At 38.6% G+C, this 15,487-nt stretch overlaps 1 protein-coding gene across 1 annotated transcript; it reads right to left on the bottom strand.

The window, feature by feature from the left end:
- Nucleotides 1-2,519: 2,519 nt before the first annotated feature.
- Nucleotides 2,520-5,045, bottom strand: snai2 (snail family zinc finger 2). The gene is made up of 3 exons (XM_079805703.1): nucleotides 4,823-5,045; nucleotides 3,727-4,239; nucleotides 2,520-3,632 (listed from the first exon to the last, which is right to left on the bottom strand). The coding sequence occupies exons 1-3, from the start codon at nucleotides 4,899-4,901 to the stop codon at nucleotides 3,451-3,453; spliced, it is 774 nt and encodes a 257-aa protein (XP_079661829.1). The 5' UTR covers nucleotides 4,902-5,045; the 3' UTR covers nucleotides 2,520-3,450.
- Between the last annotated feature and the right edge of the window lie 10,442 nt (nucleotides 5,046-15,487).

The raw sequence follows: 15,487 nt of genomic DNA, 5'->3' as shown, positions 1-15,487 counted from the left end.
ATAATATTTATCCGAACTTCCAGAAAACCACAGGATTTGTGAACACCTGTACGCCATCATAGGGGGTCCTGAGGGCCAAAGCTGTCTGATTGTGAGGTGTGTCACGGTGAACACCTGGAATAGTGCAGCCATGAGTCAGATCATGGAAAGATAAAACCACAGAGCATGAAAGAGTCAAGTGTTTTTCCAAAAGCTTTCCACAGAGCAAGTGCTCACACCAGGCCTCTACTTGTACTCAGTAATTTTGTCTCATTCTTACGCATAAATAAATCACATAAACGCATACGCTCAAAGAAATGTATACATACAGTACCGGTCAAAAGTTTGGAAACGTTACAATTTTTTATGTTACTTATGCTCATCAAGCCTGCATTTATTTGATCAAAAATACAGTAAAAACAGTAATATTGTGAAATATTATTACAGTTTAAAAGAATGGTTTTATATACTTTAAAATATAATATATTCCTGTGATCAAAGCTGAATTTTCAGCATCATTACTCCAGTCTTCAGTGTCACATGATCCTTCAGAAATCATTCTAATATGATGATTTATTATCAATGTTGAAAACAGTTGTGCTGCTTAATATTTTTTTTATAACATGTGATACTATTTTTAGGATTCTTTGGTGAATAAGAAGTTAAAAAAAGAACAGCATTTATTTAAAATAGAAATATTTTGTGACAATATACACTACCGTTCAAAACTTTGGGGTCAGTAATTTGTCTTTCTTTAAAAAAAGAAAAACAAAGATTAATACTTTTACTGGGCAAGGATGTGATGAATTGATAAAAAAGTGATAGTAAAGATTTATATTGTTAGATTATTATTTTGAATAAACGCTGTTCTTTTGAACTTTTTATTTACTTTTAGAATGAATTCTGAAGGATCATGTGACACTGAAGACTGGAGTAATGATGCTGAAAATTCAGCTTTGATCACAGAAATATATTATATTTTAAAGTATATTAAAATATATAACCATTCTTTTAAATTGTAATAATATTTCACAATATTACTGAATTTTTCTATATTTTAGATCAAATAAATGCAGCCTTGATGAGCATAAGAGACTTCTTTCAAAAACATTAAAATAGCAATGTTTCCAAACTTTTGGTATTTTTATACACTTATTTTACATTATATATTAAAAATATATCTTGGTAATCCCAATTGTTGCTGAGGGAAAGGGCCTTGGTGACACCAACAGAAAATTATAATCGTTTCAGAGGCGAAGCAAGTTGTCACTTATTATATTGATATAAGATTACATTTAGATATTTTTATTGGAATTATGGTTATCATTCACTATAAGACCAGTTAAATATGTTTAAAGGGATAGTTCACCCACAAATTTAAATTCTGTCATCATTTACTGTTCCAAACCAAATTTCATTCTTCTGCTGAACACAAAAAAAGATATTTTGAAGAATATTGGTAACAAAACAGTAAAAGAAAGTAGATGAAAGAAATTCACACAGGTTTGGAACAACTTGAGGATGAGTAAATAATGGCAGAATTTTCATTTTTGGCTGAACTATCCCTTTAAGATGATTCTTGCAGTGGAGTCAAGAGCCGTTTATTTCCGATGGTCAGTTCAGAATTAGATTCAGTAGACGAATGTTTGAAAACCCGATTGGTTTGCGCTAGTCCTGCGACTTCCCACTGTGTACTGTGAGGTTGCTGAGTAATAATCCAGTAAAGGACTTTCACATGTGTGAGAGCCAGTCTGGCTTTGCCATAGTGGCCCCTTCAGAGACCCGGAGTCTTCAAAGAAATTGGCAGCAAAGTGAGATCAACATAGGGAGGAGGTGTAACATTTGGGATTTGTTTGGGAGCCGAACAGGTTCGCAAGGACAGGTTCATGTGGCCACACCACAATTTCACAGAGTTGACCTCCTGAGGACATTTCATTGAGATGCACAACAAAAGTTGTCTTGTATAGTTCCCACATCTTTTGACCACCAAATTTCCATGACTTTTCAAGGTGGCCCTGATTAACTCTGAATATAAATAGCATCTCCACCAGCTTGACTTTTAAATTAATGACAGTAGTTCATACAACTTGCTTTTTCCGCCACAGTAAACTACAAACAGATTTGCATCGTGAAATACTTAAACTGCACTTTGATGAACTCCCACGATGCAAGTTAACTGTGGGAATGAGTCAAACCATATTCGGAGCGCTTAACAAACCAGCTCATCTAACACGGTTTTCTAAACCAGCAACAGGTTCAAATGAATTGCAATGAAGCACTTTTCACGAGAAATTCTGTAAGAAACGTTCCTGTTAATGGCCTTCTCATTTGCATAGCATTACAAACCCTATGTAAATGTACACATTAGGCTAATTGTTATTCAATGCAGCTGTTAAAGGCTTAAAGGGATAGTTCAGCCCGAAGTGAAAATACTGTTGTTTTGGACTCAATTGTCTTTCACTGCATGATGAAGAACCATTCTTCAAAAATAGGTTTGCAATGAAACGATGACTGCTTTCGAACGGCAAAAAGATAGCGACCATCGTTAAAAGTGTAAATTTTATTTTTTGTACAAAATCATACCATTCATTTACACTTTGCAATACAAAGTACAATCATATCAGTGTCATATACATTCAAATAAACAATTACATGGCAAAATCTCGGAAGTTCCTGATGAAAAAAGGCACATGGCAAAGTATTGCATGTCTGAGTGCTGGTTGATTGCTGTCGCGTTATGACCACGCAACAGTTTAAATACTTTTAATTCAAGAAAACATCTTTTTGCACTTGTTCCCCGTTTAAAAACATGGCATTAATTATTCCTTTGGTCTCGAGCTCATTGGTGTGCCACCATCTACGGTTTGAAATGTCTGACCGATTACCTCTCAGAAAAGAAAACGAAAAACGCGCGACTGTCTTACCCATTTAACATTCAGTCGCAGACATAAACCTCTATAAATTATTGCTTATTAGAGAGGCTACGCGTTTAAAAACCTCCCAAATAGTACATATCCGTAAACAAATGTACAGTACACATCAACCCAACCCGGACAGGGCGAATACTGTTGAAATGGAAGGCACATGACGGCCGCATGACATGTTGAATGAATGAATCTGCGCTTACACTGAAATGAAAAGGCTTCTTAGTCAGTGAGTTAAGACCACCAGGGATCATGGCAAACAGTCTTTTCTTTTGTGCCTTTTCCTTTCTGAGGGTGTCGAAGGTTCTCCGGGAACCAACCTCAAAGCGGAAAGGGTCAGTTTTATTAGTTAGCGTGTAGCGTCTAGGGTGGAATCTGACTCCGCACTGTTTATTCAGACCCTGGGGCGATGCATTTTGGGATGCTTCGTATCCAGTTTATCACGAGTATACTGACAGGAAGAGCAGGTCCGAGATCAGCATTCACAATCGGAGGCACTTGGTGAATGCAGACCCTGTGTGTGTGTGTGCGCGTGTGTGATTCTCTCTCAGTGTGCAATGCAGCAGCCAGATTCCTCATGTTTGTGCAGCAGCGACATGCGAGAGAAGGTTTTGGAGCAGTTCTTGCACTGGTATTTCTTCACGTCCGAGTGAGTTTGCAGGTGGGCTCGGAGGTTCGACCGGTCCGCAAATGCACGACTGCAGTGGGGGCATGAAAAAGGCTTCTCACCTAATGAAAAAAATAATAATTCACGTCAGTCCACATTAAAGTACTAATATTGCAAATATCTCTAGACACTTTTCCTCATGCATATGCTTCTCACCTGTATGTGTCCTAATGTGTCCTTGCAGCAACCACGGTCTGGAGAAAGCTTTCCCACACATTTTGCAAACGCACGGCAGCGTGTGTGTCCTTATGTGCATCTTTAGGGCCCCTAGACTCACATATTCCTTCTCGCAGTACTTGCAGCTGAACGACTTCCTGGTCTGTGCATCGCAGTGCAGCTGCTTGTGTTTCATGAGTCCGGAATATGTGCTGTAGGACTTGTTACACAAACTGCACTGAAACTTCTCAGCGTCTGACAGTTTGCTCGACTGTATCCGCTCGTCTTCATCGCTCCTGGGGCTCTCCGAACCGCTGTGGTCTTTATTAGAGGACGTGTCGGAGAGGGACGAGGGGTATCCGGAGATGGGGGACAGGTCGCTGGGCAGGGGTGACAGGGGCAGGTTGCTGGTAGTCCACACTGTTATGGGATTGTACGCCACCGGGCTTAACACTTCAGGCTGAGGTATAACAGGCACCGGGAGGGCTTTTAAGACATATGGCGAAATAAACACTGCGATAAAAGGGGGGAAATGCAATCACGTTAGTTCACTCGACCAGATATACTTGACAAGTGACAAGTTTCACTGAGAAAATACATGGAATATTTAAACGTATAAAAAGTTCATCACTGCAGTATGCATGTAAAATGGTGACCAGCTCCAGGTCCAAATATATACACTTTCCCTTTAACATTAATATACATTTAAAGGTAAACTCTAATGTTATGCACCAACTGCTCATTCAAGTAGCTTTGCATGGAGTTACAGTAAGAAACAATCATTTTACAACACTGATATCTGGCTTGACAAAAACAAGCCTAAAGGGTGTGTACTGGATTTCTAAATGAGATATTTTGGATACAATTCTAAAAGATCACGATGGGATAAAATGGCTATTTTCGCAATTTTTCCATTTTGATATGTATACGTATTTAGTCCATGTACAAACACAGATTTCAAGAAAAAAAGGCAATGGATCAATTCAATAAACACAATTTGTAAGTGTATTGCAACGCAAAGTGGCACACATTTAACGAAGTTAGAAAAACTTTTCACTGTTAGGAGTTAGAATCGCCAAGCCACAAAGTGTATTACCTGTTGGACTCTCCAGTTCACTGTAATTCGGTTTCTTGGCTGCATTGAAATGCTTCTTTACAAGGAATGAGCGCGGCATCCTGAAACACGTATAAAGTTGGCCGGCAGATATAATGATCCTTTCTTCTCTTTTGCAAAGTCAAATCACTGTAATCCTTATTGCTCGGTGGAGCAGGGCTTCATCTTCCAGCGCAGAGCTGCTCTAACACTCCAGCACCTCAGTGCAAAAAACAAGTAAATACTTCCAATCAGGTGCAAAGGGAGGGGTCGAGCGTTCGACATGTGCATATTCATGACCACCGGCCCAATCAAAATAGAGGCGTGACTCTAGGGGGCGTGGTCAAAGAAAGGAAGACAGGTGTTCACGCTAGGGTTGCGTATGGAGGTGAAATAATGTTCAGACTTGTCACAGATGGTCAAAGCGCTCAGATTGTTGAAATGCCAGTATTCCTAAATGTTTGAGTCAGGAAAGGCCTTTAAAACAATGGGAATGGAGATATGGACAACTCTTGGTTCCATCTATTCATTGGAAAGTGTTCCTTGAAGGAAGTTTCTAGACATTCCTTGAAAGAGTTCATTTTGTCACCACCCACTAGTAATCTTTAAATACTTGTTATGAAAATAGGTTTTCAAATAAAACAATTCAAAAATATATTTTCAAAAATGGTGCTTACATTTAATCACGGATATGTTTTCAAGCGCGTGTTGTCTACACGCAGTTCACTAGCGCCCCCTTGTGTTCACAACTACTTCTAATATAGCATGATTAATAACTTACCTTGTGGGTGAGGTTAATTAGGTCTTGTGTAATTACATTTGTTCAATGTATAGCAATAACAGGGATGGAGAAGTAAATTAAGACTAAAGCAGAACATGTTAAATACATTCATCATCAAGTCTTTCTAAAAAAGGTCATTTATTATGTAGCTATTTAAAAGGTAACCAAAAATGATAAGGAGGCCCTTTAAATCAATAAACCAGTTGATAAGAGCCATTAAAGTGCTTTTTATTGTATTTTTATACGCTGAACGTATAGTCTGTATAGTCATTGTGTTGTAAAGCCCCTTCATTTTTATGCTGATAGAACCATTCGCACCTCTGAATCATTTACATTTAGTACATTCTAGAAACGATTCATAAATGGAAAGCTGATTTGAGAATGCTGTTCCATTGAAAACATGTACAAAGAGTGTTTTCAGAGTTAATTAAGAGCTGGTAGGTCATGAAGACACACTTTAGTCAAGCAACTTAGACCAACAGGATTGAAAACTGTATATGATATTTGGATTATTTTTTTGTTCGAGAAGCATCGATAAGAAAAGTGAATAGGTAAAATCAATAAGCATCAAACGGAGATAACCACCATCACTTTGAATATAAAGGAAGCTCCTCTCAATAGGACCTCTTGTCTTGAGTAATTAAAACAGGCACACGCTAAGTAGATTTTCTACCTCTTCTGGGGGATTTTAATTGTAAGTCAGATTTCTTATCTGCCAAAACTAATTACAGAAATGGAGGTGGTGTCCTTTGTTCATAACGTCGTAAAAGCAAGGGCATTCATTTTTCTGTTCTCAATGACGTGAATAAGTGTCTGTGTGTATAAAGCAGTGCAAAAAAGTGCATTTAAACAATGCATTGCAATATATAATATATATATATATATATTTGAATGCATTGCATTAGTTTTGTTGCACTTGTTTTACTTATTTTTAATTAGCTGCTTTTATTTATGTCAACTGTTTGTAGGCCTATGCATTGTTGACTCCAATTTCATGAGGCTGGATGAATGTATGGACGAACAGAGACTGGATTGTGTTTGCTGAAAAAAGGGAAATAAATGTATGCTCCTTCACAACCTCTGGTTCAAGAGATCACACAGCCATTCTAGATAAGGTGCAATGGGAATAGATATCCAGCAGCATGTTTGATGACTCAATGTATGTTTTATATTCATGTTAATCTGCTGTGGAGACTGTATGAGCAAGTCATTTTAGCACATGTTTTTATCTAAAGCGACTTACAGTACTTATTGCAGAGCAACCTCCCTGGAGCATCCTGAGGTTAAGTGCCTTGCTCAAAGGCACAGTGGTGATCGCTCATAGATAACCCATTGTTGGAGTCAAAATTGTAACCTTTTTTGTTATCAGCTTAGATCTTTAACCACTATATCATGTGTGGCTAGTAAAAATCAACAGGGACTCCAGTCGAAAGAAATAAAGGGTGTCTGTAGCCTATGTGGCAAAATATTCCCCTTTTTATAATTTGCATGACAAAAATGCAGCTAAATAGGAACCAGAGCATAGAGAACATGCTGACTGCATGCATTATCGACTAGGCTGTACTATACTTCGAAAAATAGTATGCAACAGCTCTTAATTTCTTTCCTATCATAACGAGTCTTTTCTGTAGTCTAACTAGCTCAAGCACGTGCCCGTGAACTCATTACTAAAACGGGTAAATTTTAATGTTGTGTAGAAACATCGTTGCTTATGTAAAGCTTTGTGGGGAATGTTCTCGCACAGCCCGTGGGTTCCTCTGCCTTCACCACATAATACCGCATTGAGAATCACGCACATGACGGAGCCTTAAAGTGGCACCCTCTCGTGCTTATGTCGTCTTCCCCTCAGCTTTGACTTTCCTTTATAAATGTCCTAGTATTATTTTCACACTAAAGCGGACAGATGTTCACGGTAGGGGAACAATGAAGGAAATGAAGCGGTGGAAGAGGGAGACGGGGGAAAGGCGATTGTGATTAGCATAGGCACGTTCGGTTAGCGAATCGACTCGTTCGGACGGTTCTCTTCAAATGAATCGGTTCAGAACACAAAATCACAAATTCGATTGAGTCATGGCTTACAAATGTTTGCGGATCTCCCTACATGGGATTTTATGTTACTTTTCGTTTAGGTTTTTAGGTTATATCGTAATGTTTATGGTTGCAACATTCAAAACATAGTTCTTGTGAGTGTGAGACTAGTTTACTGCTTATAGCTTGCATACTGCACAGTAGGCTATGTAGCCTACACTACATATATTCTAAACAGTATGCATGTTAGGCCTATATTGTGAAGCAATAGTAAGAAGATTGGTAGTAAGCTATTCCAAACATAGCCTATATGTTTAGGAAAATGTAGCTACCATACTACTATTTCTGCATTACTATGTTTTGCACAGATTGGCATGGGATACTCAAATGGCTTTGTATCCCAGTGCACTCATCGATTTTTAGGGTGTCGAATGAACTTTAGCCTAAGTGATAGCAGTGATTTTTACCATCTCTAATTGTTTGATCAGACTGCCTAAAGTTTTACACAATTTTGAATTAAAAGGGCAGAACCGTATTTGAAAATAGGATGTCACACACTCAATTAGGCGAATCATATGCTAGTCATATTTCTAGCATACTATACCGTTTGAAATGTTTATTATTGCAGACTGCATACTATTAAAATGAATACTGCATAATTTCATGTGTACGTGCTTCCGTGTCAAAGTCTCTGTGAAGATGCGGCTTCTTTTCATGTGTGCGTGTGCCAAGACATTTTGTGATTTTGGCCATATTGCCCAATGCCCATCTCAAGTCATTAATTTCCTGTGTGACTTGCCAAGGCTTGTGTTTCTTTTGGTCACACCCATCTCGATCGCCCCCAGGTGGTTGATCCCAGTATAGCTCATAAACCCCGCCCCCTCCATGTATTCTAATGGGACAAACTAAACAATCAAATTACACTTAAAATATTTTTTTTCCAAAGATGTTTTCTGTCATTTTAGGTAGTTTTTATCACACTGATGTAAGTTCAAGTGTTCGTTTTTTAAAATAAGGTTGGTTTTAGTTAGTTATTTGATGCTGTAAAAACGGGGGTGTGACGTCATGATTGACAGCCTCTGTTAGCCATTAACAGACTTTTTTCAGGAGGAGATTGGAGCCTTAGCTTTAATTTCTACATTTCCATAACTGTTTATTTCACACCGACCTAATTAGTTGTTTGCAGTAAACTGTACTAACAGATACTGTGGGAGTGTGGGCGGGGTTTTTGTGTCCAAGCGGCAACCTCCCCTAGGGCTGCGTCCGAAATCGCATACTATGTGAGTAGGTACTACATTTGAATTTGAACGAACTTTGCGACCGTTAAAAAAGTACGTTCTTTATAATATGAATGAATGTAGTATGAATGTAATCCGGACGTTCTACATCCGCCATGTTGTCATGATCATGTGACCTACCAGCGTCAGTTGCGTCCCTTCACCTCCATTCATAAATCGTCTCCCGTGGCCTCATGGGATAGTAAAGTGTCCATCGTATGCGCACATCAGAATCACTGGGTACTTTTCGCCTACTGTTTTTCGAATACTATGAATTCGGACATACTACTCTGTTGGCGTACTGTTTTCGCATACTATATAGTAGAGAAGTATTCGATTTCGGTCGCAGCTCCAGTTTATCTTGAAGCCAATACGGAAGTGACTTAAACTGCAATTCAGCGACTGGCCGCTAGGGAGAGGCTCCAGAAGGGAGCAGAATCTAATTGATGTTAAAATGCCCAACTTTACAGCAGAAAAAAACATGTTTACAGCCTGGTACAAATTGTGGTTTTGGTCTATATGGCTAATTTTTTTACAGTCTATGCTCAGGTCCCGAGGTTACTACTGGGCAGACGCAGGTCCCAAATCAGCGCAAGATGTCAGCGCCATATATGGACATTGCCGGCTTTTCTACAATGGAAGATAGTGAAGAGGCGTAGTCCATCTTTTTTTTTTACAGTCTATGGTCCCACCACAAGGTGTCACTGTGGCCTCAAAGCTTCAGCACTGCCACCCTCACAGATAAAGAAATGTAAAACTAAATAAATGTGACAATACATTTAAACATAAATACATGTAAACATAGATTCGTCAATAAATGTGGAAATAAATAAAAGTGGAAATGTATAATGTATAAATAAATTAATTAATAAAATAAATAAATGTGGAAAAATATTTCAATTTAATTTTTTTTTTTTACATTTCTTTGTATGCTTATTTATGCATTTATTTATTATTTTGTCAGCTTGGGGATTCTATAGCAATGTACAGTATATACTACGCAGTATGCAGTGCACTTGCGTTCCATTTCGACCACAGAAAGTTCTCCCAAAGGCGAGTAATTTAGCTTACGAACGCTTTCGAGTCGGCTCGATCGAATCATTCAAAAGAGCCAGTTCACCGAACGGTTCGTTCGCGAATCGGACATCGCTACTTGTGGTTTTCAGCCGGTCATTATTATTGCTCAGGATGCCTAGCGACAGCAGGAGATATGTAGATGGAAAGCTGCATGGCTCAGATTGCGGAGGATGCTGGAGAACAAGACGGCAGATGTGTCTCGACTGTTGTGGGAATGTAAACTAAGAGCAAGTTTAAAGGACTCGCTTTGGAGGATTTTGCCAAGCGGTTGCGGATGGAGGCTGTGCATTAGTGGTCGTTATGATCTGGAGGCTGATCACTCGTTTCCCCATAGACATTGATGACAAATGCAAGAGGAATGGAAGAATATTGAACTTGAAGGAGTGGAACCAATTGCAAATTACCACCTGTTAGTTGAATATCAGGTAAGGTTTTTAACTAGCAGTGCTTTCTTAGTTAGCTGTGTGTTTCCATCTAATGCATTACAATAGATGCACAAATGTACCTATATCATATTTGATAAGCTTTTGAAAGACCTTCACAGTGTCTCTAACCAAATTAGTCACCCTTCAAATAAATCAAATTATGGAGAGGACAACTGGAGAGTGAAACCTCTTTCAGAATCTCACTGACCATCAATACAATTGATCTAAAAAATAAAGAGGCTTTGTTGCCTAAAGTTGAGAGCATAAGCCTCTGATGCAGCATTAGAGATGCTGGAGCACAGAACTGCCTCCTTATGCACATTTTGCTGTGTCAGATCTTCCATTCACATCAGGTGCAATAAACCACATACCTCCTTGTTCTCATCCCTATGCTAAACATTGTCTATCAAATTGTTCTTTGGCTGGCAGCCCTTCAAAGAGGAGTCTTTAGGGACGCCCATCATTTTTAATTAAGGGTTTCATACCCTCAAGCACCCAATTTGTCCTCAGTTTAATTGTGATTGAATAATTCATTTAGATAAACATGTACATATGATGTAGCTTGTTAATATTTGGCATGCAAACCCATCTCCCAAGGAGAATTTTTTGTAAAGCTGCTTTGAAACAATATGCTTAAAGCGCTGAAGGCATAAAACTGTATTGAGCACCACAAGTGTCCCAAGTGTCAGACGGTCAGCTGTCATCTTTTTCGTTGTAACCCATCTGTGATTGTGTGGCATGTGGGAATTCATATTCATTATATCAATAGCCCATTTCTCTCACTCCACTAAGCAAGCAACTAGAAAGAAGGAAGAGCCTTCTGCATTCTTTAACATGAACAGGCCAGCATTATCATAATGTTTTGCCAGCGTGATCTGTGACAGATTGCTCATTACGCACATACACCCTATAGTGCCTCATTAACACGAAACACTGTTTAAATATAGTGATAATGGTTCACTGTGCCGAGAGAGGAGTGAATGTGTTATGTGCGTTGTTGACTCAACCTGAATGTGACCTGCAGACAGCTGCTGAATGTCTTGTGGCTTTCCCTTACCTAAAAAAGACAGCTTTCTTGTGTTTTACGGTAAGCTATAGTGCTATAAAACAGCAAGTGAGCAAAATTCTAAGTTTGTGATCAACCCACTCAAATATATGCAGACAGATATATCAAAATATATGCAGACGGATCATTTGTAAGCTGAGAATTTGTGTTGTCGAGAGAGTAAGAAACAAAAATAGATGTTCTATTGCTCAGAATAAGAGGTAGTTTATGCCCTTATGAACATTCATATGCTCTAAATATAAAGGTTCTTAAAGGGATAGTTCACCAAACAATTAAAATTCTGTGATCATTTACTGACCCTCATGTTGTTCCAACCCTGTAAGACTTTCGTTCATCTTTGAATCACGAATTAAGATCTTTTTGATGAAACCGGAGAGCTTTCTGTCCCTCCGTTGATTACGCAACTACCATTTTGACACTTTGAAAAGTTCATGAAGAGATCGTGAAACTAATCGATATGAACTGAGCGGTTAAGTCCAAATTTTCTGAAGAGGCTTGATCGTTTTATATGATGAACAGATTTAATTTAGGCTTTTACTCGCATATAAACATTAATCAGCCAACATAATTCTGGAAGCTCAAACGTGCTGCATAACACGAGAATGAACCTCATTGGTTCTTGCTGAAGCTCAAACGTGCTGCATAACACGAGAATGAACCTCATTGGTTCTTGCTGAAGCTCAAACGTGCTGCTTAACATGAGAATGAACCTCATTGGTTCTTGCTGAAGCTCAAACGTGCTGCGTAACATGAGAATGAACCTCATTGGTTCTTGCTGAAGCTCAAACGTGCTGCGTAACATGAGAATGAACCTCATTGGTTCTTGCTGAAGCTCAAACGTGCTGCTTAACATGAGAATGAACCTCATTGGTTCTTGCTGAAGCTCAAACGTGCTGCGTAACATGAGAATGAACCTCATTGGTTCTTGCTGAAGCTCAAACGTGCTGCATAACACAAGAATGAACCTCATTGGTTCTTGCTGAAGCTCAAACGTGCTGTGTAACACGAGAATGAACCTCATTGGTTCTTGCTGAAGCTCAAACGTGCTGCTTAACATGAGAATGAACCTCATTGGTTCTTGCTGAAGCTCAAACGTGCTGCTTAACATGAGAATGAACCTCATTGGTTCTTGCTGAAGCTCAAACGTGCTGCGTAACATGAGAATGAACCTCATTGGTTCTTGCTGAAGCTCAAACGTGCTGCGTAACATGAGAATGAACCTCATTGGTTCTTGCGGAAGCTCAAACGTGCTGTGTAACATGAGAATGAACCTCATTGGTTCTTGCTGAAGCTCAAACGTGCTGCGTAACATGAGAATGAACCTCATTGGTTCTTGCTGAAGCTCAAACGTGCTTCACAACACGGGAATGAACCTCATTGGTTCTTGCTGAAGCTCAAATGTGCTTCACAACACGAGAATGAACCTCATTGGTTCTTGCTGAAGCTCAAACGTGCTGCGTAACACAAGAATGAACCTCATTGGTTCTTGCTGAAGCTCAAACGTGCTGCGTAACACGAGAATGAACCTCATTGGTTCTTGCTGAAGCTCAAATGTGCTTCACAACATGAGAATGAACCTCATTGGTTCTTGCTGAAGCTCAAACGTGCTGCGTAACACAAGAATGAACCTCATTGGTTCTTGCTGAAGCTCAAATGTGCTTCACAACATGAGAATGAACCTCATTGGTTCTTGCTGAAGCTCAAATGTGCTTCACAACACGAGAATGAACCTCATTGGTTCTTGCTGAAGCTCAAATGTGCTACGTAACACGAGAATGAACCTCATTGGTTCTCGCACATCAAGCAAACATGCTTGAGCTTCCATTTATCATAACTGATGTTTGAGTGGATGAATCTATATGTGAATAAAAGCCTAAATTGAATCTGTTCATCATATAACGCAATCGATTTGTTCATATGGATTAGTTCTACGATCTCTTTTTGAACTTTTTGAAGCGTCAAAGTGGAAGTTGTGTAGCTGTCACTGAAGAGACAGAAATCTCCAGATTTCATCAAAAAGATCTTCATTTGTGTTCCGAAGATGAACGAAAGTCTGGAGGGTGAGTAAATGATGACAGAATTTACATTTTTGGGTGAACGATCCCCTCAATCAATTCAAACTAACGTCTTAATGATCCCATGATGGGAACACCTGAAAGGTTCTTTGTATGAAGAGATTGATAGAACCCTTTAAGTTTCTTTATAGAACCTTAGAAAGATAGAATTCTTTAGATCTTCACACTGAGAAAAAAATGTTTCTTTCCAGAACGGTTGGCTAAAAGGTTCTTTTGGAAACCCAAAATGGTTCTTCGAAAACACCCTTTGGAACTTTTATTTTTAGTGTGGACATGATTTCTGAGAGGATCAAGATTATATTCTAGCTTGAGACACGCTATAAATATTCATATACCTTTTAATGAATATTTAATGTTTGATATATCTGCTACATCATGTCAGATTTGCATGTTTTGTTTGACTCTATTTGTATCAGATTTAAACTCTGTCACGTTCTCTTCTTCGTGGATGTAGCTGCTTCAGACCCTCCAGTGCTTTCCTAAAAGAGAACCACCCAAGAGCCCCTTGTCACTGTAAGTGGCAGGAAGGCACCAGGCAAATCTTTGCTTATGCCTGCAGTGCACGGTTTATCGTTTTGTCTCACTTGCAATCGCAGCGGTGGCAGCATTCAAGGTTACCCAGCGTACCCTGAATAGTAACAGACAAGTGCTCTTTTGATCCATTAGGCAGCGGAAGCATCCAGCAGACATTTCTTGTAAAATGTGATGGGACAGATGGCGAGGCTTTTGTAACAGCAGTGATTTCGGTGGAGCAAGCTTAAAAGAACGCAGAAACAATGAAAAGGATGGCGTGCGTATAAGAGCGATATGATGATAATGGTGTGCTTTGATGCTGGTGCTCTCCGGGCTAAATTAGAAATACTTTAATGCAACATTGCCATTAGAAATGTAATTAAATAGAATATAACAACTCGTTTATCAATCAAAAACGTCTTGCATGAACATTATTCTGAATAAACAGTGACAGCTATTCCAAACATAAATTGAGTACTGAATAAACATAAAAACTGAGACCTGAACACCTCTAGAATCACCTCCCCTCATCCCGCTTCCAAAATCTAGTGGAAAGCCTTCTCTGAAGAGTGTAATAACAGCAAAGAGAGGGCCAGCTCACTATATTAATGTCCATGATTTTGAGCTTAAATGTTCAATAAGCACATATGGGTGTGGTGTTTGGATGTGCACTTACTTATGGCCATGTGGTGTAAGGAAGAGTGGGGTAAAACATGTCTGCGGGTAAGCTGTGTCACCTCATTAATCAGACAAACTACATATTCTTTCTTATACGCAGCTGATTGAGTGATGCACGTATGAAAAGTGTTTTTATGCTTATTTTTGCATGTCAGTAAATTTTCTGCATTGCAGGTGAAATGCACTTTATTTCACAGCAAATTCTAAAATATGTATGATACACTGATGATTTGGCAATGTTTGAAACATAATTTTTTTTGGCTAAAGGTTAACCATGAATTATTAAATAAATACTTTATGTAAAGTGGTAGCTGTGGGTAAGTTGTGTCGGTAGCTTAACTAATAGGGATCAAATATTAATACAAATACTAATGCAAAATCGACAATCGTTTCGATACAATAATATATTCAGAATATTACAAAATAATAATTAGTGCTGTCAAGTCGATGTCTAACATAAATGTTTTTGTTTATATAATATGTGTGTGTATGTGTCTGTGTATATATACAACATATCATATACACACATATATATGTATAAATGTGTATGTACAGTATATATATATATATATTCAATTAAAATGAAAAATATGAATTTCAATTAATCTTTAAAGGGGTGATGAATTGAGAAATCAACTTTCCCTTGAGCCTTTGATATATAAAAGTTCATCATGATATAAGAATATCCTGTAAGTTTCGGAGCTGAAAATGTCCTTGTTAGTCAAAGAAAAGCTTTTATTGACACCAG

The sequence above is a fragment of the Gobio gobio genome (genome assembly GCF_949357685.1).
Source record: "Gobio gobio genome assembly, chromosome: 23".
Lineage (NCBI taxonomy): Eukaryota > Metazoa > Chordata > Actinopteri > Cypriniformes > Gobionidae > Gobio > Gobio gobio.
Note: the sequence above shows the minus strand (reverse complement) of the source record. Positions and strands in the feature narration are given on the sequence as shown.